Source organism: Haliotis rubra, unplaced genomic scaffold, assembly GCF_003918875.1.
Source record: "Haliotis rubra isolate DU_JTF1 unplaced genomic scaffold, ASM391887v1 Scf13, whole genome shotgun sequence".
Taxonomy (NCBI): domain Eukaryota; kingdom Metazoa; phylum Mollusca; class Gastropoda; order Lepetellida; family Haliotidae; genus Haliotis; species Haliotis rubra.
In genome coordinates, this window is record NW_025765225.1 from 2,853,574 (window position 1) to 2,879,083 (window position 25,510).

General features: G+C 39.6%; 1 protein-coding gene across 3 annotated transcripts; it reads left to right on the plus strand.

Moving 5' to 3' along the window:
- Nucleotides 1-930: 930 nt before the first annotated feature.
- On the plus strand, nucleotides 931-25,406 carry LOC124267140 (endo-1,4-beta-xylanase 1-like). Of its 3 annotated transcripts, none has more exons than XM_046702019.1 (12): nucleotides 931-1,126; nucleotides 1,541-1,689; nucleotides 1,936-2,034; nucleotides 2,572-2,728; nucleotides 3,458-3,503; nucleotides 21,246-21,401; nucleotides 22,110-22,165; nucleotides 22,878-23,015; nucleotides 23,109-23,280; nucleotides 23,504-23,614; nucleotides 24,573-24,791; nucleotides 25,152-25,406. In XM_046702019.1, the coding sequence occupies exons 1-12, from the start codon at nucleotides 963-965 to the stop codon at nucleotides 25,371-25,373; spliced, it is 1,689 nt and encodes a 562-aa protein (XP_046557975.1). In that variant the 5' UTR covers nucleotides 931-962; the 3' UTR covers nucleotides 25,374-25,406. The 3 variants fall into 3 exon arrangements, with proteins under 3 accessions (XP_046557975.1, XP_046557976.1, XP_046557977.1); XM_046702020.1 differs by lacking the exon at nucleotides 3,458-3,503 and adding an exon at nucleotides 21,117-21,162; XM_046702021.1 differs by lacking the exons at nucleotides 931-1,126; nucleotides 1,541-1,689; nucleotides 1,936-2,034; nucleotides 2,572-2,728; nucleotides 3,458-3,503 and adding exons at nucleotides 18,555-18,731; nucleotides 19,168-19,316; nucleotides 19,609-19,707; nucleotides 20,345-20,501; nucleotides 21,117-21,162.
- Nucleotides 25,407-25,510: the final 104 nt, after the last annotated feature.

Genomic DNA, 25,510 nt, shown 5'->3' on the forward strand with positions numbered 1-25,510 from the left:
TGCATGCACGATAAGCGTCATTGAGTGTTACAATCAAGCAGTGCCTTCTTCAAATGAGTATACATGCCTATTTAGTTTAAGCAAGTGACAAAACAACATTTCCGAGCAACATACCCAACCAACGTTTATCAGTACCCTTACAAAAGAAGGAAACTGCTTGCCTTGTGTGGAGACTCCATTATCTTTCTTCTCAAGCCTTCTGGCTGCTTGAACTTTGCTTGTGTTGCAGATTCTGATGGTAGCACTGTTTTCTGTAAATAATTATTTGATAATTTCACGATAATGGCTATTTCCACAATGTTTAGCCTCGTCGCCATCAGTAACCATTGTGCAACCTGGCGTTCCTGGGTGACAGAACTTTACATGACTAACGATGACCCAGACAAACGAGCAGACTATTACAGGGCAGCCTTGATGATCGTCTACGGCCACCCATGTACTGAAGGAGTCCCCATTTGGGGATACTGAAGTATAGATACACTAGAGAGGCGGCTGACTTTGTGTGCTGCTGCTTAGGTGCCTGACTCTGGGGTGTGGGTTCGAATCCCGGATGGTACTCAACCCAAACAAGTAATAGAACCTGTACTTTACTAAGAAAGTGTAATCCCAAATATAACATATCTTACATTTGACCAGTTTCTAAATGGCATTGTGAATTCATTGCTTTCGGCCGTGGGAGCCGTGTCAATTTACACTTATCAGAGGGGTACACAAAGTCCGCAGTCTAGACTACTAGTTGTCCGACTTCCATTTTGTGGAAGCCGCGGGGGCTTAGCGGGCGCGACTCAACCCAACAAAAGTAATAGAATCTGTACTTTACTAAGAAAGTGTAATCCCAAATATAACATGTCTTACATAATAACCTCAGTGCAAAAAGGCTCTCAATGATGAATCCAGTAGATAAGGTTGTCATCTGAAGATAGCCACCTGTTACTCAGTGCCGTGGCTGTGTTCTACCAGATATGTCGTGTCTGGTGCTGCTGTGTCTGCTGCCCCTCGCTTTGGGGCAGAATATCGTCCAGAATGGAAACATGGAAACAATGGATCATTGGAACTGTTGGAACATACATTGTGAGCTGACCACTGATCATCATAGTGGACAGCATGGAATCAAGGCCACGGGCAGGTAAGTAATGTAAGTAATGTGGAAATTTCCGTGGAACGAAAGAGAACACTCTCAACTCAGTAGAGACAATGCTTTTCAAGGCTAGATTGCTGATAACAGTTAACAATATTTGAACCTTTATTTAATGTCTAGATATGTTTTATACAGCTACAGAGTATTATTTTGTAAATATTTTTAAAAAAACGGTACCCATAATGATCCTGAACATTTTTATGGGAATGATATAAGAAAGAATATTTCCACAGTAAGATTCAAAAGGTATAACCATACCACAAAATATTTCTTCAAAACATATGTGCATTTCAGAAGCCATTATTAGGAAGGGCCCTCAAGAAACTTCGACGTTATTTTGAAATAAATTTGGGCATCTAAGCATTATGAAAAAGTATTTCTTTTGAATGCCATATATTTCAGAAACCATTATTACGAAGGGCCCTCGCAGACCCTCAATGGCCTCAAGGCTAATGGACGGTACAAGGTCGAAGGATGGATAAAACTGCTGAACGACCAAGCCGGACATCTGGGACAAAATGTGGAGCTAGAAGTGTCCGTTGACCTTAACAGTAGGTTCTGTAGCTCACTCTTCATTTTTCCGTTACGCACGATACGAGGGGTTCATTGGCATTTTTATTCTGCATTTTGTTGATGATGAATTTACTTTTGTTCCAGTATTTGCTATCAGCAGTTGTACTGAAAATGTAGATTTGGCAGTGCCACTTTATTTATATACATAAGATGTGCAATATTCATATATGTGTGTATTATATTTAACGTTAACATTACCGTTTAGATGCATCAATGTGTTGCAGCTGGGAAGACAACATACATTGCTGTTGCCAGCCATCCTCTCGCCAGAACCTCTGACGGCTGGATTCACCTAACAGGAGACTTCAACGCACCTGCTGAGGGTAATGTGGAATTGGTTTAACCAAAGGAGTCCAGAGCAAACCAATGACATCCGACATAATCTGATTTGAACATATTCATTGACGCACGATATTTGAAAATACCAAAACAGTGAAAAGCAACCCCAAGACATCAACCGGTCCAGTTAGACTTAAATATGGTAGAAATGTATATCGACATTGGATGATTTGAGTGAGTGGTTAATAACAACACCGGTCATCTTAGTAACGGTTTTCGAATGACCTATCAAGCTCAATTTATCAGAGTTTGACATTTTTCATTCGTTGTGTGTTCATCTCAACAATCTAGATGAACGTCTCACACTTTAGCAGACTAGGGAATCCAGTATACAGAGAGAGATGAACATCAACATAGCAGATCTAGATGAAACATATTTTGTTGTTATATAACCCCTTGTAAAAGAAATTTCGCTTTTCGTGGATTATTTTAGGTTCAAATATCAAATAAGGATGCACAGGTATCGCGAGACGTGTATAGTTGTATGGTATTGTCATTCTATTTTCCTTTCTTAACTTTAGGTATTAAATCGTCCACTGTGTATTACCAAGGCCCATCACCTAGTGTAAACTTTGTGGTCGACTCCGTGTCTGTGACGCCTCTGGTAGCCAACACCCACTGGCGTGCAGAATCCGATGCCACTATAGAGAGGATGAGGAAAAGTGACATGAACTTTCAGTAGGTTATGTCAGCCTTCCCTGAATTACAGAAGTCAATTTGTTTTAGTTTCTTCAGTGTAGTGTCACAGATGACACACCCCTATGTGTCTTATGTCTACGTGACATAAATTAGCCCGTGTGTCCACTTTCTGATCTTCCCGCTAAAGCAACAAATGAGTCAAGCATTCAGTTTCCCAAGATTCTGTAACATAATGAAGATGTGACGTTAAATGTTAACTAGAAGTTCTCTAAAATCAAACTTGTCTGGATATGTCATTTCAACTGGTGAATGGAAATTTAAACATTAAAACTTGAAAATAACCTCAGCGAGCTGTTCTTAAAGAGATTCGTGATAATAAATAAATCATAAAAATAACAGCTTACTGAGTATCTAATAAAAATTAGAAAGTATAACTTATGAGAATCTTACGTAACATATGTTATATTTGGGATTACACTTTCTTAGTAAAGTACAGATTCTAGTACTTTTGTTGGGTTGAGTCCCATCCGGGATTCGAACCCACAGTCTCAAAGTCAGGCTCAACAAAAGTACTAGAATCTGTGCTTTACTAAGAAAGTGTAATCCCAAATATAACATGACCACTTTCTAAATGGCACTGTGTAATCATATGAGAATCTTTCTAACAATCCTTGGCTTGACAACCAGTATGGATGACACTTAGCCACATACTTCACTTTGACACATATATAAATGGTACCTATGACGCTTGTTCATGATACATTTCAGTGTCACCACATCTGGAGGTATTTCCGACAATCAAGTTGAAATTGACGTGAGTGCTGATTATTATTTCTCAAAGTAATTCATCAAATGTTTGGACACAATGTATTTACACCCACTCCAACATTTCTTGTTCCAGGTCATTCAAACAAATAAATCGTTTCCATTCGGAACCGCCGTGGCTTGTGACGAGTATCTCAATGGCGACCAGAGATACATAGCTTTCATCAACAAACACTTCAACTGGGCCGTCACCGAGAATGCTCTCAAGTGGGATTTAATGGAACGCCAGAAGGTAGTTCGTGTAGTCTACGGACACTCCCTGTTGTTATATCACATTGAAAGACAGATAAGGCACCTATGTCAGCCGGGGTCTTAGTTGTAGACCTGACTATCAAACTCTAAGTCTGTAGGCACCATGTCTGTCGGTATGTTTCAAAGGGCAGTGTGGATGTCCGTCAAACAGTGTCCTTTGAGTTAACAAATAAAATAGCATTTTTTATTATATGAACTGGTCACTAAAAGTCAGTGGTTACCCCCTGCATTAACGGGGTGGTCGTTCGATTCTCCACGTTGCTGGATTAAATAATGCTAACGATTGCTGGATAAAAATGCACTACTCATACCACTGGCAATCATCCAGTTTAGACTTTTATAATATTAACATATAACATCTTGACATTGTCAATCGTTTCAAAAACAACAGTCCTACAGTGCACGGGTCGTGTTCCTCAAAACGAACTTAGTGCTATGTAAAAATAAGGAAGTTAGCGCCATAATCGCTATGTTGAACGGGGCCAGGAATCCCATTTCCTACACTATTGCAGTACTGAAGATATAATAATACAAAGAATCCTTGTTCTATAACAGGGCAACATCAACTACGACCTGCCCCTCAACGCCATCAAGAAGATGAGATCCAATGGGTGAGACAGTCTTTATGGCAGGTCCTTTGTTGTTGGTTTCCATACTGACATTGATTTTATCCTTACAGTATTAAAGAGTTTAGAAAGTTATTTGATCCAAGATGAATTTGATATATAGGCTTTATTATAGCCAAGCTGGAAAAGTGTGTACTTACAAGCACTAATTAAAAAAAGAATTCGGACATGGTTATCTTCACTTTGTGGCCAACGACCTTGACCTAAAAAACTCATTGACATGCTAAATTATCATACATAAATACGTATATTCTGAGGAGGTTTGATCATTTCTCCTGCGTTAGTACTCACCTCACTAATAAGAAATGTATGAACTTCCTAATGTAGAAGCGATAAGGTTCCAAGGCCACTATACTTATCTGTATAAACCTTTGCGAACTGAACTGCCTCGTTATGTATCAGTCTGATGTGTATATCATAACAACAAAGAATTACAAATCACAAGCGTAATCTTACTTTATAATCTGTTCCTTGAATCTGCAAATAACTAAAGATATCACTCCAGTGACAAGGCTGCTGGGAAGACAGTGTGAGTGAGTTAGTTTGGTTTTACGCCGTTTTTAGCAATATTCCAGCAATATCACGGCGGGGGACATCAGAAATGAGCTTCACACATTGTACCTATATGTGTTGAATCGAACCCAGGCCTTCGGCGTGACTAGCGAACGCTTTAACCACTAGGCTACCCCACCTCCCCATCTCTGCTGGGAGAACTACATTTACCTTACAATGACATGAAGATGAAAAGTCAGGCAGCTGTATCTAATCACTGCCTTCAGTATTCGTTTTAACATCACAACTGCGAATGAAACTGTTTAACGCCTTTGAAAGTCTTTGTCTTCAACCACCTGCTGGGTAACCTCAGACAGGGATTTTATTCGACGATCTACAATTGTGTGAAGCAGGTGTGGCCCAAACTTTAGTCATGTGGTGCGCGTTTGACATTTGACCTGAACAAAATTAGACATCGTAAAACTTCATATTCATTGTTGAGGTAAAATGGTACCTCTTAACAGAAACGGTAATCATATACACTGTTGTGTTTTTCCACACAGAATCAAGGTGCGAGCTCACAACATTGTCTGGTCTGTCGATCAGTATGTCCCACAATGGGTTCGCCCACTGCGCGGTCAGGCACTGAAGGACACAGTAAAACACAGAATACAAGACATTGTTGGACGAACCAAGAACCTGTAAGTTCTGACATATCAAGTCTTTGCCCAATGGTACCAAAGCATTTTCAGATTATAACATAATGATGAGTTCATGAATAAAATAAATTTTAGTTATGATGTTAGATGAAAAAAGGGAAAATTGAATGAAGACAAGCGACTAAGTCCTTTCCACATCCATGAAGTATATGCTACAAGCAGAGACGGTAGAACCATTTATTATGACCAGGTTTATGATTCACCATCAAATAGTGATGATACTATGTATACTGGAGAGGACTTCTGATCGTTTGCGTCATTTCTTGTCTAAATAAGTCATCTCTCCTCTCGTAGGGTGTTTCGTGGATGGTTGTGGTCACTCGTTATGCATTGATCTAGATATGAAACAGTTGAAGCGGCCTCATTGGGGCGGTGGCCTTTTCCTAAACGAGTCCTAAACTATACATAAACTTTGCGCAGATTCACATTTAAGAAGTCACTTCTTAAATATTTTGATTTTGGCCCTATATATGATATACCCTCACAGCGTGGAACACTGGGACGTTGACAACGAGAACCTCCACGGCTTCTGGTTCCAGAACACTCTCAACGACAGAGACTACAACCTAGAAATATTCCGTATCGCTCATCAAGCTGGTCCCAATGTTAAAATGTTCCTCAATGACTACAGTGTTGTGGCATCGGGCGGGATGACTGGGGTAAGACTTGAGGCAGTCTGATGACACATACTTGCACATATTGTTTACATATCTTGTTACTTTAGGCTGGTTATTAACGTATGCGTTAACAGAGTGTTAGGGCGGGAAAATAGTTTAAACCTGTACTACATTTTATCAAATTAACATAAACCTTGTGTAAAGTTTTCTTCCTTTTTGTTCTCTTACAGTTTTCAACTATAAGCATTTGAATTACATTTGTTAACCCTTGATAGACCAAACTATGACTTAATGAATATGAAAGGGCGTAAGTAAACTTTATTAATTTGTTTCGTTACAATGTACAACCTCCTATAACCCTTTGTTGTTATAAATTCCTTTCACTCACACACTTTTGTTGATTTTCCTCTTAATCCTTATTAGATATATATATAAGTCTGGTCTATGCTGTCTCACTTCTCGTTTGTGTGACAAAAGTTATATATACCGAAACGTCACACCAACAATTGAAGAAAGAGGTTTTCATCCATAACTATCTTGTGTTTAAAAGGCCATAAATAATGTTTCATATTTCTGTTCAGGCATACCTTGATCAGGCCATCAGATTCAAGAACGCAAACGTTGGCCTCTACGGAGTCGGTGTCCAGTGTCACTTTGGAGAAAACGTTGAACCTGACCCAACGCTGATCAAGGTAACTCAATCTATGAATTGTATGGTAATATATCAAATGACGACATTCCTCATTCTGATAAGACAAATGATTATAAATACTCTTGTAAGTTAAATAAAAATGCTCGTATGTATGTGATGCTGATACCAATGTGGATGCGACCATGATGATGATGATGATGATGATGATGATTTTACTTCACCGTTTCCTCAATTGTTTATGTCGGTACCACCAGCAACATCTAGATACCATAGCACAAGCTGGAGTTCCTATCTGGGTCACTGAACTCGATGTCATAAATGCTGATGAACACAAACGAGCAGATTGGTACGAGACAGCTCTGAGGGCGTTCTATGGCCACCCAGCTGTTGAAGGAATCATGTTATGGGGATTCTGGAGTAAGCGACACTGGAGAGGAACCAGCCACACTGGTATCCGGAGATTCGTTTAGGGTAGGCACGAAAAACAGCTACTTATTAAAATATAATACTTCGCGTAATTTAATGTTAAACCATTAAATAAATACCTATATAGAGAGTACAAATAAGCCTACTTTGAGTGTAATCCATTTGTTTGTGTTTTCACAAACGTACTAGCATTTTGTAATTAAATTGTATGTGTAGAATACCTTTTCTTTAAAACAACAACTACCAGCACTTAAATTTCAGGAATGGGTGATGTACAAGCACTACTAATAAGCATTAAGGATTTGATCACATAGCTGTATTGGAGCTCAGTGTAGTCATAAGTTACACTGACTCGAATATATACTAGCCACATAAAGAAACTGTGCATTGTCAAAATATTATCCCAGTTGATAAGTACGATAACAATGTCAAAGGTACATATAAACTTTAATGGAGGGATCATGAGACCATAACAAGTCGGGAGAATTTCAATTGAAAAGTCAATCACAATGACGTCACGAGTCCACAAGCGGGACAGGGGTCAAACGACCATGTCACAAGCTCAATAACGGGTATGTCCACCATCGGCATTGAGAACAGCAGTGCATCGACGACGCATAGAGCCTCTCAAACGTGCAAGGAAGGCTTGTGGGATGTCACGCCAGATTCTCTCAAGTTCTGTTGCAAGGTCAAGGACGTTATCTGGCGGATGAGGAAGACGGCGTAGACGTCGATCCATCTCGTCCCAAACATGCTCTATCGGGGAGAGATCCGGTGAACTTGCAGGCCAAGGCAGTAAGTCAACGTTGTGGTGTTGCAAGAAATCCATATGAGGGCGGGCATTGTCCTGTTGGAATGTTAACCCAGGGCCATGACGTTGCACAAAAGGAATTGCCACAGGTCGAAGAATCTGATCCCTGTAGCCCACACCAGTTAAGTTGCCCTGAACAATCACCAAAGGAGTTCTTTGGCGTGCTGTTATTCCACCCCAAATCATCACGGAACCACCACCAAAGCGATTCCTCTCCAAGACACAGGCCTGTGCACAACGTTCTCCCACGCTTCTGTAGGCACGTTGACGTCCATCACTATGGGAAATGTTAAACCTGGACTCATCTGTAAAAACAACATTTCTCCACCAAAACAAAGGTCTGCGGACATGATTTCGGCACCACATTCGGCGAGCTTGTCGATGACGTTGTGTCAGGATAGGCCGTATGGCGGGACGTCGTGGTTTGATCCCGTGATGACTTAAACGTTGTCGAACTGTGTTGGGGTGGATACGGCGAAGTCCTGGGATGGTTTCGGGCAGTCATCAGTACAGTCTGAAACCTGTGGCGCAGATGGGTCACCCTGATCTATCTGTCCTGTCTTGGCGTTCTAGTATACGTTATTATCATCACGAAAATAGACATATGTTTATTTCACATGATTACACCTCTTTCACATGTTGCAGATAAACGCCGCCGGTCAACGTTTCCTTGACCTCACAGAGAAACAATGGATGACCAACGAAAACCATAAGCTCTCGCAATCTGGCAAGAACTTTAAAGTCCGTGGTTTCCATGGCGACTACACCATTAAAGTCAAGGTCAACGGGAAGGAAGTTTCCTCCCTCGCGCAGTCATTTACCTTGGGTAAATCGGCTCACACTGTAAACCTCAACGTCCACCAATAGTACAATAACAATAAATAAAATGAGTAAGACACCCTGTCTCTTGTTATGATGAGTTAGTCACTGCATGCAGGATAACTTGATTAATTTAACGTCTGCGATATCATTTACTGCATATATTATCACCTTTCATTCATTTTACAGTAGTGAATGGTGGTGTGCGGACCTGTGCGCAGAGCTCAGGTCACAAATCAGATAACGTTGGATGGGTGACCGTGTTTGGCAGCCTGACTTCAAAGTTTCTAGGACTGCAGTCCTGCCCCACAACGAAGCACATCTGATTTCACTGTTACCTTTATATTCATTGGGACTGCCTGGTTGGCTTTCTTGAAATTGTAGTTCACAACCTTCTCACCACACATGGGACTGCACAATCCTCTTTCCGATTTTCTTTTGAATGCTTGATATTGACAGAATTGTCAGCTGTAACCCCTGTTCCAACGTTGCATAAGGATCGATCGTCATTGAAGGGTGATCTGTCTTTATGAAAGGAGCTTATGGTACCAGAATCCGCATCATCTCTGACTATCCTAGAACTGGTCGTTTCTTTGTGTTGGTCACTTGTGTGGTACCCAACACGAGTGAGAGATTGCATTGCATTATTTACATCAACACATGCTGGTCTAGAGAGTAACCACTGAGATCTCTGTGATTCACCCATACCGTGCCCTCTTGTCATACCACCAGTGGACTTCAAACTTCTCATCAGCACCTGTACAATGACTAAGTCTGAAGATAACCCAGCCCAATATCTGTCACTCCTTCGGATAACATGGTATCCAGACATGAAACCAGATAGACATCTGGATGATCCTGTTGGAGTCGCTGCATTGATTGCAAATAGATATAAGCAGACTTGGTATACATATTATGCCCACATGCAGCCAAAAAGTGGCAACATTTCCATAACTGCTTGTAAATGGAGATTCCAATTTCCTGTGCGTTCTCCTTTCAATTATGTCCACCATTTCTATATAAAGGATCCGTGAATGAGAAAATGACTGCTTTGTATTGCTAAGGATTTCCTGTATGTGATTCAAAGGTGGGCTATCCTTGATATCATTTGGAGATATTTCTTCGGCCAGGATCCTTTCAAATAATTCCGAAGCATCACGAAGATCTTCAGACAATGTGGTAGTGGATGATCCATCAGGAAGAGTAACAGCTTCTGCCGGCGTAGCATCTGTATCAGCGCCTGCAGATTTGTTGACAAGAAGATGATTGAGAGCTCTGTCGACAAGAAGGTGTCCTCTGACAGCATATGTAACTGCTTTCCCGCTAAGCATATGAGCAACAGCATTTGAAGCATAACCCGTTTCGAGCGTCTCTTGCAACCCTGTTCCACCCATTACATAGCCAATGCATCCGAGAAAACTCATTTCAGTATGGAATCCTCCCAGTCGAAGAATTATCTTTTTCAGATAACTTTGATCAGGCTCATTGCTGACAATTATAAGAGCCGTCCAGTACAGAGGCTGGTCAAAGGTGATCACGGGCTTGGAACCATAGCCAAATACTTGCTCTGAGATGAATGTCAGTGTAGAGTATATACAACTTAGATCACTGGGATTCGTGTCAATCATTGGGAGAAAGGTAAAAGAAGACCTTCCTTGATGAGAACCATGTTGTATCATCTGTATCATTCCTGACCAACCTGGAATCAAATTCTTTGGCTTCCATGCTATTTTCGAAAATAAATCAACACCCAAAGGTGAGTCCTCAGCTTGAACATCACATAACCTGTCGACTTTAAGTGCTGACAGAAAATCGTCCTGTAACTTATAGTACCTGATGTTGATGCGTCCTAGCACACACAGATCTTCAGAGGTTGCATGGAGTCGTGGTACCTTGGTCACAGACACATTTGCAGGAGTTGTACATGCAATATGCCCATTCCATGAAAAGTGTTGTGGCCATCCAATGTTCTGACTTTATGATCTTCATCGTCTGCTATATACTGAAGGAAGTTCCCTTTCCGATATTGTGGAATAGCAGTTCCTTGATGTGCAGCAGCACTGATTTCAAAAAGCTGCACTTCACTGTAGGAGGAACAGAACCCCAGGGCACGTAGAGTTTCTATGAGGAACTTTGATATGAATTGATATTGGAGATGTACGCCAAGTCCAATCTGAAGTGGAGCTAACAGGAGCCTTGGTCTTGCTGCCTGAATTATAGTCAGGTCAATGGAAGTAATCTTGACCTCAGCATCCTTCTCAGATATCATGGACATTAGGAGAGTCTTTAACGAGTTTGGAATGTAGTCGATATTGTGTTGTATGGATGACATCTCCTCTGATGATGGATAAGATATTTTTGAGGTGTTGATGTCCTTGATGCCAGTCAGTATAAGCTTCGCTGCTGTCTTTATTAACTTAAGCTTTTCTGTAGTACAGTCCTTTTCGTGTGGTTGTCTACAAAGTCCTGGATAACTGTTTCTGTTGTTGTTCTGAAAGTAACCAGGTTTGACTTGCCATTCATGTCCGTTACGATGATAGAATCCCCAAAGTGTTCTTGTAGTTTGCGTTTCACATTATCATGGCTATAAGCAGTATCTCCAATCAACTGTGTCATGTGGTGAACAAGGTTGCCGACTGTGATCCGATCACTGTCATTATCTTTCACATAGTTTATTACCTCTTCTTTCCTGATAGACGCGCATACTGTCCACAGAATAAACAATGTTCTGAAAACACAAAGCTTGATATTTTGGAACGTGTTGGTCTCTCACTTGAATCATTTACATGGGGCTGTTGGGAAATACTCTGTTTTATCACATTTGGGTTGGTATACGTCATTCGGCATTCTTGATGAACCACTTGATGAGCCAGCTTGTACGTGCAAAGAGTCAGCACGAGCTGAGCTTGCAAAATTAATTCCATCGCAGCCTTTGTTCCTCAAAACTACAGTGGGCTTTCCATCAAGGTCCAGGTTGCATAAAATGCATTTCTCCTTTGATGCTTGAAAATATCTGAAAGTAATATGAATAAATTTTATTATTGTCAAGCAAGTGAACCTATGACATTAGAACCTATTTCGAAACGTCGCCTCCACAGAATGAAAGAAGTTGTATATCCATAATAATTGTCATTATTCTTCATCAACTCACCTTCTAAAATGCCGATCAAAGAAGTATATAATTGAGAGTGAAATACATGTACTCGGTTCTATCAGTGAAACAAACCTTCTATTGGCTACAGTGATGACAAAATTTATCTTCATTCTACATCAAGAAAATACATATATATCTACTTGTAACTATTTTATTATAAAACGTGTTTTAAATTATTGAAAAACTTTGACATCAAATAAACACGTTTTCTAGATGAATATAACGTGAATGATCCCTTACCGGTTGAACAAGCATAAAATTATGTCAGTTTTCCCTTTCTGACAGAGACCGCCTCCGTGGTGTAGTGGTTAGAGCGTCCGCCCGGAGAGCGGAAGGTCGCGGGTTCTATCCCCGACCGCGTCATACCAAAAGACGTTAAAATATGGTACTTGTTGGTCCCTGCCTGGCGCTCGGCATTAATGGGTACAACAAGGACTGGTCGGCTCGGAGTCAGTATAATGTGTCTGAATGGGGTATTCATGCTTCACTGTGGCATGGTATCTCAGTGGGCTGGCACTATAAAACCAGCTTAAGTCTGGGCTAGTACAAGCAGCCACACATACACACGCATGCACGTCGTCATATGAGCGAAATATTCTCAAGCACGACGTTAAACCCAATTTCACCTCACCTCACCTCACCTTTTCTGACAGAAGTAACCACACCATTTTCAACAAGCAGCTACCATTGTATTTCCATGAAAATATGTTTAAAATGTATTTATATATTCTCTTGTGTTCTTTGTCACGTGTACAGTGGCTTTTTATGAGAAAATTGGCTTTTTTACCGATTGAAAGTAATAGTGAACTTTTAGATGCATTATGGCGTAAATGGGCTTCCATAGATGTTTTTCTAAAACAGAACCACCCCTTGAATTGTGCATATTTTACGTTACAAATCAACAGATTAGCCTATAAAAGGTCTAAGATTTCTGGCAATACTTCTAAATACCCATTTCTGTGTTCAAAATCTTGTATTTTTTAAATTCATTCCACCAAAACAACAGTGTGCCGTTGAGTAAATGTGGCGTGATTATTTGTAAGAAATAGGCTTTTTTGACAAAATGTGCCGCAATATATAATATCACTGTCAACTTAATTTGTGTTAATGGTACATTTATAGGTTTGAAAGATAAATACTTATCCAAAATTGATGAATTGTCCATAATTCCAACGTTGATTTCTACGTTCACCTACATGAAGGTCACCGCAAACGTTGAGAGTTACGTCCCTTTCATACTATGGTGGCCCACCAATGCGAGTCGCATTGCAAAAAATAGTTTCATGTCTAAAGAAAAAATATACATATTTCCACCCCTAGATTTTTCTAGACTTTTATTATGCTTTTGAGCGATACATTTGTGTTTTGTTTCAGCTAAAAGCATTTCTTTTGCAGACAGTTGAAGGTTAAACCTTAGATTGACTGAACTATTAGGCAAATGAGTTTATTCAAACTTGACCCTGTTCACCCAGCAGAAAATGAGTACCCGGTGGATTAACTATTAACGTTCTAGCGCCTCACAGGCAGCTTGGGTTATCCCGGGTAAAATGATTGCAGCACCTTTTTAACATTTAAACATTTACAGTGTGTAAATATTTGCCGAATAACGTCTTAACGAATGGTATAAATCTTCTAAGGAGAGGATGGGGGCGCTAAGACGTTGGTTAATAACACGTCCGATATTGTAATCGCATCTTTGTCTATGGTGAATGACGTTCCCTCAGCAATCTCCACAAATATCAGCATGAAAGTAGCGGTTTCGAATAGTGATAATTCATACAGTATAATTTTGCCGAAATATACATGTGCTTCAAAAAATCTGATATAGCGTAAAGATTTGCCCACTCATACACAGATATATTAACACGAACGTGTTTATAGAATCGCCACAGATAAATGTGAATGTACTTTCCATTACAATTTGAGCGTGAGTGGGACAGAATAGCATGTCTATATATATCATCGCGTTATCTTAACATGTGAGGAAAGGACGATGTGATGGAGATTTTATATGGTCTCCACGTTGGTGAAGTGTGTTTGTCACGAGACAAAATAATCGCTCGGTATATGTGAGCCCAGCCTTGCTGTCATAAGTCAGTGCATGGTAGCATGGCTGCAATTATGCGTTATTCTCCGGGTCCTGGCTCCCAGGGTAAGCATTGGACTCAACTGGGATACACATACATACAAAAGCATTTAAAAAATCATAAGAAATATTTGCTGAAAGCAGAGTCGAAAAAGCAGCTTTGGAAATTTGCAAAAAAATAGTGATGCTCCAATCCTCTGTTGCATTCTGAGACAGACATACGTTTCCCTTAATGTCAGACAATACTTCAAATTCAGGCACCACCAACAAAATGTGCTTGAGAAATGTAAAACTAATACAGTGTGGTTTCTCGTATACTTGAAGGATTTACTTGAATGTTTGCATTCTCAGAAGAGAAACAAGTTTGTTTCTCGCAAAATATCATACCTTCCCTCTATCCAACTGCAAAAATAACTTTTTTCCTTCATCCATGGGGCATTCAGTTTGGTAACTAGAATCGGTGACTATAGATCCCCGATAGCCCATATCGATCTCTTGATATTGTTCAAAATGATAAAATAGCTAATTGTCGTTCTCCTAGTTTACCCACATGAAAAAGAAAAAGAGATTGAAACAGTCTAAGCTATTTCATATTTAAATAGATGCGTAAAGATATACCGAGTGATAATAAAATATAGTCAACCTTCAACCTTCAACCTTCAACCTTCAATATACCAGCAGTTACAGCCTTTGGTATTTACGAAGATAATCATTATGAAAAAGACGTTATCACACAAATAATCTACTTAAGAGAATATCTCTTATGGTTATTGAAAATGTTTTCTCGCTTCATTTAATAAGACAATTCACAACTTATTTTAATTATTAAATACAAAGTGTATACTTCTGTAGCTATTTAGGTATTTTATTTTTCTCTTGGCCAAAAGCAGTACAAACTCATATTCATAAAGGAACTAAAGCTCTCCTTCCAATCAAACAATGAATCTTAAAAATATTTTCCCTTCTGTTTTATTTTAAATGTTTGCTACACAAATTAAACCAATTATTCTCTACTGCTCAGAGATATGGGGTTAGCATAAATGGGTAGCCCTGGAAAGAATCCATATACAGTTTTGTAAATATGTCCTGGATGTTCATACAACAAGTGTTGCTCAGATGTTTGATAGGCATTTAGAAGTTGGTAGGGTAATACAACACACTTGATATGGATGTGCAACGTCTTTATTATTTACACACGACGTTTCTGGGCTAATACTTGCCCCTTCATCGGGTTGCTGTCTTGGCTGTATGTGGTCGTTATAATATCTACTGTGATTCAATTATAAGATTATCAAATACTGGCGTAAATTATTAAGTATGGAAGAAAATAGACACCTTAAACAATGTTAGCTTGTGCTAAAAAGAATGGACGAAAATGAACGAAGTCACGGACAACTGAAGTTAAGAGAATAATCTGCATCTATGTTTGTAATTATGCATGTGATTATTAGAAAATATGGTAAACACTCAATTATATACTTCACAATTCCCACAAAGGCTTAAAGATTGTAATGCTCAGTCTGTTCTTTCCATGTTAAATGACCACTCTAATTTAGATTTCTATTCTACCATTAAAAAGATTTAAGAAGATATGTATCACTTTTAAGGTTAGGTGAATTAAATATCACGAAAAATACTGGTTGAAAAGAAGGTACATGTATACCTACAAAATCAAGATTTTGTCCATTTTGAAAGAATACCTTAGAATATGAGTCACATGTTATTGCTAGAATGTCCAGTCTATAATTTGCGGCTAAAGTATATGATATATTTTGAATATGTAAATAAGGATTGTCTAATAAATGGACTTTAAATGCCAACCCTAAATTTATAGCTCTTTATGCAAACTTTATCCGGCTTCATATGCATGTTACGTTGCTCATTACTGTAAATGTATCTGTACATATCTTCAACGTATATGCTGTGAAGATATGTTATACATATGTTCTGATTTTAAGTACCTTGTATGTATATATCTCACGCATTCATATTGTACGTGGGCCTTTGGCGTTTGTACTGAATAAATTCTTCAAACAAAAAGGTGTCCGACTGAGGACCATATTCCACAAAACAGTTACGTGAGGAAACCGTATCTCTGTCCTGATTCTCTCAATGATTCCAGCACTTATGTACTGACAGATTCACTCTAGTTACTGATGGCAATCGTGGTGGACAACGTCACAGTGATGGCAACTTTTTATCTGCATGTTGTTTTTATTCAGTTCACTTTGAAAAAATGATCTAAAATATTGAGCTCCTTTCCTCACACTGCCAGACAAGAATTGTGGGAAGATAACCCCTTCGTATTAAGTATTTTCTTATCGGTGGTACTTATAATTATCTTTACAAAGTCATTGTTATGATAATGTTTTGGCGTCTTGTTTCCACAGGTTTGATTTTTGTGTAATGCCACTCTCGTTCTTTGTAAATAGTCACTCAACACACAAATTAAAATATCCAAACAATGTGTAAGAAATATTGTTGACAAGCATCATGTCACATAAGCTGCTGTTCTGAATAGCCACGTGGTATATTTGCATGAAAATACACATTCAGAAACACAATACATATATACTGAAACGCAAAAGAAATGTCGTAATATTGGAAATGACATTTAAGTATCAATGGAACATTTGAACCTATTTTTTTTAAATAATACGCCACTGAAATGCATTTCCGACAGTCATCAGAGAAGTTAACCCCTCTCCATTGTCCCCCACGACAGTTTTGCCGCTGTTGTGTCCACTTGGATACGTTCCCGGTGTAGACGTTGGGTGAATATGGGTCTCCTGGCAGGACATCAACAAAGCAGGTTCCTGGCTTGGAGACGTCGCCGAATGGTAGGTCACTGACTGGTCGCTGGTGGTTTCCTATGGTCACCCAAGCTGTTTCTCTGGCCCTTGCGAATAGGTCTTTCACGTGTTGATGGACGATATGACGGTCCTGGCGACGTGTTGTTACACGGGGTTGACCACTACGTGGACGGTCATCAGTGCTGCTGGTGGCATTGTATCGCACTCTAAGACGTTCTATCGTTCGTACGCTGCAACTGAAGTCATTAGCAATGACTCGAGCATGTTGACAAGCGTGCAGACGTCCAATAGCTTGTTGTGGTTGATCTCTCGTTAACCTAGTCATAGCTGCTGTGTTCAGAAAACAAGTGAACGATTGCCATTCAAGACGGCAATTTATGCCTGAATGCATTTATGATGCACGTGCATCTCGATTTCAATGTTGTGTTTGTGGGAACTTTTCCCTCTCCAAAAAACAAAAACATTTCTAACTTCAATCTCAAACAATACTTTATTGGGCAATGCAGGCTATACGACCACGATTCATGTTTCCTCAAACTTGACTTCTGGTGTATATTTTTAAAAATAGGTTCAAATACTCCATTGATACTCAAATGACATTTCTAATATTACGACGTTTCTGTTGCCTTTCAGTATATTACCAAGCTGTGTCATTTTCAAATGACAGCACAATATACATTCACTATATTCAGTTAATGTTACTGTTTCCAAGCAACAGACCACGACTAATATTCAACAGTACTTCACCAAAGAAAGTGAACCTATTCACTGTAGGAGCTACTAAATCTTCCTCCCCTCACAAAATCCTTCTACTTGCTCTGCCTTCCTGTGATTCGTGATATTTCCACCATGCTTTGTGTGGATGCCTTCAGCAACACCTGTCTTGGTGACAGAGCTTGACGTGTTGAACGTGGTGACAACACTGAGATCCGAGCTCCACTGTTGTGGGGATCAAGTTGTGGAGATTGCTGTGACAGAGAAGGGGAGAGCAGCCTTGGCTCCTAATAAATCCCGTTGCTGTGTTGTATACTGTACCTCCGATAACTTTCTTATGTCTGATGCTTTTATAACCCTTTAAATCAACCGTAGTATCTATTCTGTCATCATCTTTCTGTCCTCTTGAAACCTCTGTGGTAATGTATCGCCATGTACCATCAACTACAAATCAGCAATGGTCTATCTCCCTGGAACACTGGTTTGTCAACACGAGCAACGATCCAGGGTTCTAGTCACAGTCAGCAAAGTCATTTTACCCATTACCTCTGGGGTATTTGAGGCTTGCCCAGGAACAGAGATACAGGTGAGCAAAACATGTTTCAGTTCAATAATGAAATGTTGGGTATTTTTAAAGTACAACAATAATCAAGATAAACTGTAATTAATGTATTCTTCTTTTTTTTATGTATACTCATACCAATAATGGTTGTCACCTCCCTCCCCCACGTATCTAATAAGCATATTATATGTTGATAATAACCTTCACACTGAAAGGTATGCAGTGGACATTCCAGGAGATAAGGTTTGCAATGGAATTTTAAAGATAACCATCTGGTACCCCTCAGTGCCGTGGCTGTGTTCTACCAGATATGTCGTGTCTGGTGCTGCTGTGTCTGCTGCCCCTTGCTTTGGGGCAGAATATCGTCCAGAATGGAAACATGGAAACAATGGATCATTGGAACTGTTGGAATATACATTGTGAGCTGACCACTGATCATCATAGTGGACATCACGGAATCAAGGCCACGGGCAGGTAAGTAAATGACCACTTCTCCACTCAGTGAAAAGGCGTCGCAACGTTCCAATAACACATTGATGTACTAAGTTATTAACTTATGATTCTAGGTTATGAAACTCTTTTTAATAAGTTCATATACGTTTTCAAACAAATATAATTGTATCTTTAAAACAATGTGGATCTTTAACACTATATGTAACGTTTAAATGAAAATGATACTATTATACAAAAATTGATTCTGTATCTAATATTCAATACTTTTCTGAACAACTAAACAATATTTTTCTGCAGCATAAATGCATTTTATAAACAACATAACTCATGATGATCCAGACCATTGCTCTTTGATTATTTTTTGGCAAATAATACAAGAAACTACAGCATTATTTTGAAATAAATTTGGGCAGCTAGGCCTTATGAAAACATGTCTTTTAAAAGCCATATATTTCAGAAACCATTATTACGAAGGACCTTCACAGACCCTCAATGGCCTTAAGGCTAATGGACGGTACAAGGTCGAAGGATGGGTAAAAATGCTGAATGACAAGGCCGGACAACTGGGACAAAATATAGAGTTGGAGGTGTCCGTTGACCTTACCAGTAGGTTCTGTAGCTCACTTCTCAGTCAAGAGTAAGAAGTTTATTGTGTTAGCGTTTTCATATTGGTATTTCATGTTCATATTGGTAAAGCAATTGAGAGTTGGTATTTTTTTACTTATGATACAGTATTTCACATATTGATTTTTAATGACATACTCTGTTATATAAATGAGATATGGTACGTCTCCGTTTGTTTAGCTAATATTAACGTACATTGTCAACCAATAGGCTTTTCAAAAGATTTAATCGTGTTTAATTTCCGTTAACGTTTTGATGCATCAATGTGTTGCAGATGGAAAGAAAGCATACATCCCTGTTGGCAGCCATCCTCTCGCCAGAGCCTCCGACGGCTGGATTCACCTCATTGGGGACTTCAACGCACCTGCTGATGGTAATGTGGAATTGGTTTAACCAAAGCATACTATATTTGAAAGTATATAAACAACCTAGTGCAGTGCCTTGGCTGTCCCAAGGCGTCAAACGCGATCCAGATCGACCCAAATGAAACAGTGCATTAACAGCTTTTGAAACCTTAATATCATTCGACTTTTTAATTTTTCTATACGTTGATGGTTTACACTGAGCGTTCGTTATTGCTTCCAATTTATTGTACAAAACTGGTGCCCCTGTCACCGAACGACCACCTGTTTGTTTACAGACACCAAGATAAACCAATGATCTCCAACGTGATCAAAAGCGATTCAGTTTTAAAATATATTTAAAGTATTAAAAAGGAAGTCATCCCACTTTCATGAGCATTCTTTGACTGGAAGGTGTGTTTATTTCTTGCAGTGTATTGCACAAAGGTTGCGCCGGTTCTCTTATACGACTGCCTGCCTTTTACGTGCAAACGTTTCAAAATCTCACCTTTTCGTGAACACTTGTCATCATCCCTATTCGAAAGCACATGCTCTAGTCGGATTCGTACAATTCACCTTGCTTTGGGTGGAGATTTGTGCGCGTAAGTGGAAATGGTTTTATCTACATGACACGATTTTGGACATCTGATCTTTCCTTTTCACTTTCAGGTATAAAGTCATCCAGTGTGTATTACCAAGGCCCGTCACCTGGTGTAAACTTCGCAGTCGACTCCGTGTCTATAACTCCCCTGGTAGCCAACACCCACTGGCGTGCAGAATCCGATGCCACCATAGAGAGGATAAGGAAAAGTGACATCAACTTTCAGTAGGTTATGTCAGTCTGTTCTTTTAGCTATATAAATTGCATTGTTCTCATGTCAACGCGACATGAATAGCTTGTGTCCAGGTGACAGAGATGACCTGCTTGTGTCTTATGTATGGTCAGTGACTGTGTCAATGCTATCAAATGAAGTCCATACAAGATATCAACAAGCCTTCATTATGATTTCAAATTATCAAGCAACTCATTTATGGGAAATGAACTGAGTTCAGAAACACATTTTAAACCTTGTTATTAAACATGCTACAAGCATATTGGAACACGTTCATTTTGTGGCAGACATTGCTTTCGAGAGTCTGAAGAATAGGTGGGGGATTGATAAAACAGCAGCATATAAACGCAAGAACTAACACACACACACACACACACACACACACACACACACACACACACAGAATCAGAAAATGGAGTGGTCAGTCGCTTAAAATGAACAATAAAAATGTCGGATGTTGACAATGCTGATAAGTTCACTGATGCTTAACAACTTGAAGAACAAATGTAGAAATCATTTTTATGTCTGAAAATAATAACTGTATTGAAGCAATGACCCATAGGCTTAAATAGTGTCTGTGTAAGACGGGTATTTATCATACATTTCAGTGTCACCACATCTGGAGGTATTTCCGACAGTCAAGTTGAAATTGACGTGAGTGCTTATAACTTTTGTTTTCAATCATTTATCAACAAGTTTGTGAAACAGTTATAACCATACCGACATGTTTGTTCCAGGTCATTCAAACAAAGAAATCATTTGCATTCGGAACAGTAGTGGACTGCAAAGAGTATCTCAATGGCGACCAGAGATACATCAACTTCCTCAACAAACACTTCAACTGGGGAGTTACTGGGAATGCGCTCAAATGGGATTTAATGGAACCCCAGAAGGTAACACTGCGCATGACTGGTCTAGTGGCTTTTAGTTTCATTGGCTTTATTAACTTAGAAACATGATGGACGTGGACCCCTTCACCACACTGACAGAAAGGGGACGGGTGCGCAGGAAAACGGGAAGCGGGCAAAGAAAACCAAATAAGTCAAAAGTAACAAACTTTCTTAATCATGACACGGTTTGTTTACATGATGTCCCATATTCCTTGGAATAGTAATGATGTCCAGCGTCCTATGCTCAAGAAACGTAAGCCCCTTATGTATGTGTGAATGTTCATGAACAGAAAATACTACGTACGTGTCATAGGACTTTGTCCTGTTTTTCACTTTCTGATATTCCACTCCATGATTCCTGAGCGAGAAAGGAAAGCCATACGTAACAGTGTCCTACCAGAGTCATCGAAATATGCATTGATTTGCCGTACTCATTCACTCCAAGACGTAATCACAAAAACCACAGTTGTTATAAAAAGAACGCCCTAAGTAGTACACGCCCTAAGAGGGAGAAGGTGGTATGTTGCTCGACCTGGGGGTGAAGTTCAAAAGGTGTTCTCATCACCCTTTTATAGTGTAGTACAGATTTTGCCATCATTTTGAATGCCTCGGTGCATGTAGTTTCGTAGGTTAGCACATTCATAACACATGCTCTTCTCACTGTTACTTACTAAAAATGAAATATGACAAATCACCATTGTTCTATAACAGGGCCAAATCGATTATGACACAGGCATCAACGCTGTCAAGAAGCTGAGGTCCAATGGGTGAGACACATATTCGAGCATATCTCTTGTTTTCAGTTTATATTCTGTTACTTACCTTTACAATCAAGCCACACGTAATGTAAGTATTTAGGGCTTTCGTCATCATTTTTCTCGGTGAAGTATAAGATTTTTAGAATGTGAATTTATCACGGTCATCACCCAGATGTCCAAGGAATGACCGCTACACTAGTTCATAGCATGTATGTCGCTTTATAATCTCTTGGCAAGAAAATATTTAATATTTGAAATACTTTCTGTTTTCAACCGAATGATTGGTAATTTCAAATACTTTTTTCACTGTGGTGAAAACTCACATTCCTAACTTGTTTCAGTGAGTGAGTGAGTGAGTGAGTTTGGTTTTACGCCGCTTTTAGCAATATTCCAGCAACATCACGGCGGGGGACACCACAAATGGGCTTCATACAATGTACCCATGTGGGGATTCGAACCCGGGTCCTCGGCGTGACGAGCCAACGCTTTAACCACTAGGCTACCCCACCGCCCCTCTAACTTGTTTGAAGCAAGTGTTGAAACATATTTTGAACTCCTATAAAAAACATCGTACACACTAGTATGGCATTTGTATGGATTACAATTTTATATCATGATAATGTGCCAACAACAGCATTAACACAAAAATGATATTGCTAAGGTACAGATATGCTTCTACATAAAAACGGCAATAATCTACACTGGTGTGTTTCTCCGACAGAATCAAGGTGCGAGCTCACAACATTGTCTGGTCTGTGGATCAGTTTGTTCCGTGGTGGGTTAAACCCCTTCGTGGTCAGACACTGAAGGACACAGTAAAACACAGGATTCAAGACATTGTTGGACGAACTAAGAACCTGTAAGTTCTAACATATCAAACACATTAATATATCGGTTTACCGCGAGGCTCTTTACTCATAGTGTTAACTCAACACATGATCTGACGTTACAGCGTGGAACACTGGGACGTTGACAACGAGAACCTCCACGGCTTCTGGTTCCAGAACACTCTCAACGACAGAGACTACAACCTAGAAATATTCCGTATCGCTCATCAAGCTGGTCCCAATGTTAAAATGTTCCTCAATGACTACAGTGTTGTGTCTTCGGGCGGGATGACTGGGGTAAGACTAGAGACAATCTTCCTTTAGAGAAGAGGTTCTAATTGTGCTAAACAACAGGTTATTGGAGACTGTTTTTCTTACAAAAGACATGTTACAACAGTCAAACACAATTCGTCAATTAATCATTTCAGTTATAACTACGGATGAATAAAAACAAAATGGCGGAGGGCAATATTTCTATTTTTTGCTGATGATAGTTTTTATGGTTTACTTTCCTACCCAGGCATACCGTGACCAGGCTATCAGGTTCAAGAACGCAAACGTCGGCCTCGGTGGAGTCGGTGCCCAGTGTCACTTTGGAGACAATGTTGAACCGGACCCAACACTGATCAAGGTAATGCGAACCCAAAGGAAATATCGTTATTCTTTGTGCCTGTGGATCGTCTGGTCCACTATCACTGGAGTGTCAGGCCTCAGTAGGTTTCCACCGTCGTACAGCAGGAACACTGCTATGCAGCACCAGCAACAAATATAAGCGACAAAACCCATTCTATATCCGTAATCTCTGCTAAAGGCTGAGTCAATTGTGCAGTTGTGACTATATCATGAGTATATATTTCGTTCAGCTGTACAATGTTGTTTGTAAACACAATCCAGTGATTGTCACCATGCGGTAGGATGTGATAGCATGTGTTTATGAATCACTGTGAAATAATGATGATATCAGGTGTTCGCGAAAAGGTAAGCGTATCCTGTCCCACGGGTGGCACCCGTCATAAACATATGCTAAGTGTAGTCGGGAACGTTTGGTATAAGTCAAAATTGGGAATTGCATCGGACATCATTTTTGTCACTGATGCATGAAATTTGGAAATTTCCTCCATATGTCCACCATAACACTTCTTGACAGCTTTACTGAGGCCTTGAACCTTTATATGCAAATTGTGGGATTGACTACTCTCAGTGCAAAACACGTTTTCCTCTATTGTCAATCTGATTCAGCAGATAATACCCATTATACAGAGATGTGACATATTCAGTAGATATGTATGGCACAAATTATTATAATTAGTTAAAAGATTACGATGAGGATGTTGATTAAGGTGATACAGGGAAACTGGCAATTACATCACATGTTATGAAGTATTATTCTTACGATAATGGTGATGATGATGATGTTTCTTCTTCACCATTCCACGATGTTGGTGATATTGATACCAATGTGTGTAATGTTTTGTGAATATGTAATAATGTGATGTACATACTATGTGTTTGCCATTATCTGACGACTATGATGATGATGATGATGATGATGATGATGTTCTTCACCATTCCTCTATGTTATCTGTCAGGAACATCTAGATACCATCGGGCAAGCTGGCGTTCCTATCTGGATCACGGAACTAGATGTGACTAATTCTGATGAACACAAACGAGCAGACTGGTACGAGACAGCTCTGAGGGCGTTCTATGGCCACCCAGCTGTTGGGGGAGTCATGTTCTGGGGATTCTGGAGTGAGAGGCACTGGAGGGGAGACGCGGCCGCAATGGTATCCGGAAATGAGTTCAGGGTAGGCATTTCAAAAGGCATACTTTAGAAAAACTTCATTCAGGTATTTCAGTCATAAAACGAATATGTTATCACAGAGCACATGAATGTATCAAGATAAAAATGTTTTTGTTGAGGATGAAGCGTAAACATGAATAAATGTCTCGATCCGAAAATATAAATGGCAGTTAAAAACTTATTTTAAACTTTTGCGATGGACTTAAAACCAATTTAAACTTTTGCGAAGGACTGCTGTAATCAAAAGTAATAATTTGTAAGAGATAATACATCTACAGTGGCTCTTTTATACATTATTTGGATCGCAGATAGAGATAATTATGCAAATGAATGTGGGAAAATACTGCTATATAACATGTTGCAGTTGAACGCCGCCGGTCAACGTTTCCTGGACCTCACAGAGAAAACATGGATGACAAACGAAACACACAAGCTCTCGCAATCTGGCAAGAACTTTAAAGTCCGCGGTTTCCATGGCGACTACACGATTAAAGTCAAGGTCAACGGGAAGGAAGTTACCTCCCTCGCGCAGTCATTTACCTTGGGTAAATCGGCTCACACTGTAAACCTCCGCGTCCATCATTAGTACGATCACTGTGAATAAAGTGCGTCAGGCCTATTGTGTGTGTCTTTTTTATGATGAGTTAGTCACTGCATGCAGGATTCATTTGTTATTCCAGACCAGTTGCTGAGTGCATCGGCCATTATCATTCAAAACAGTGG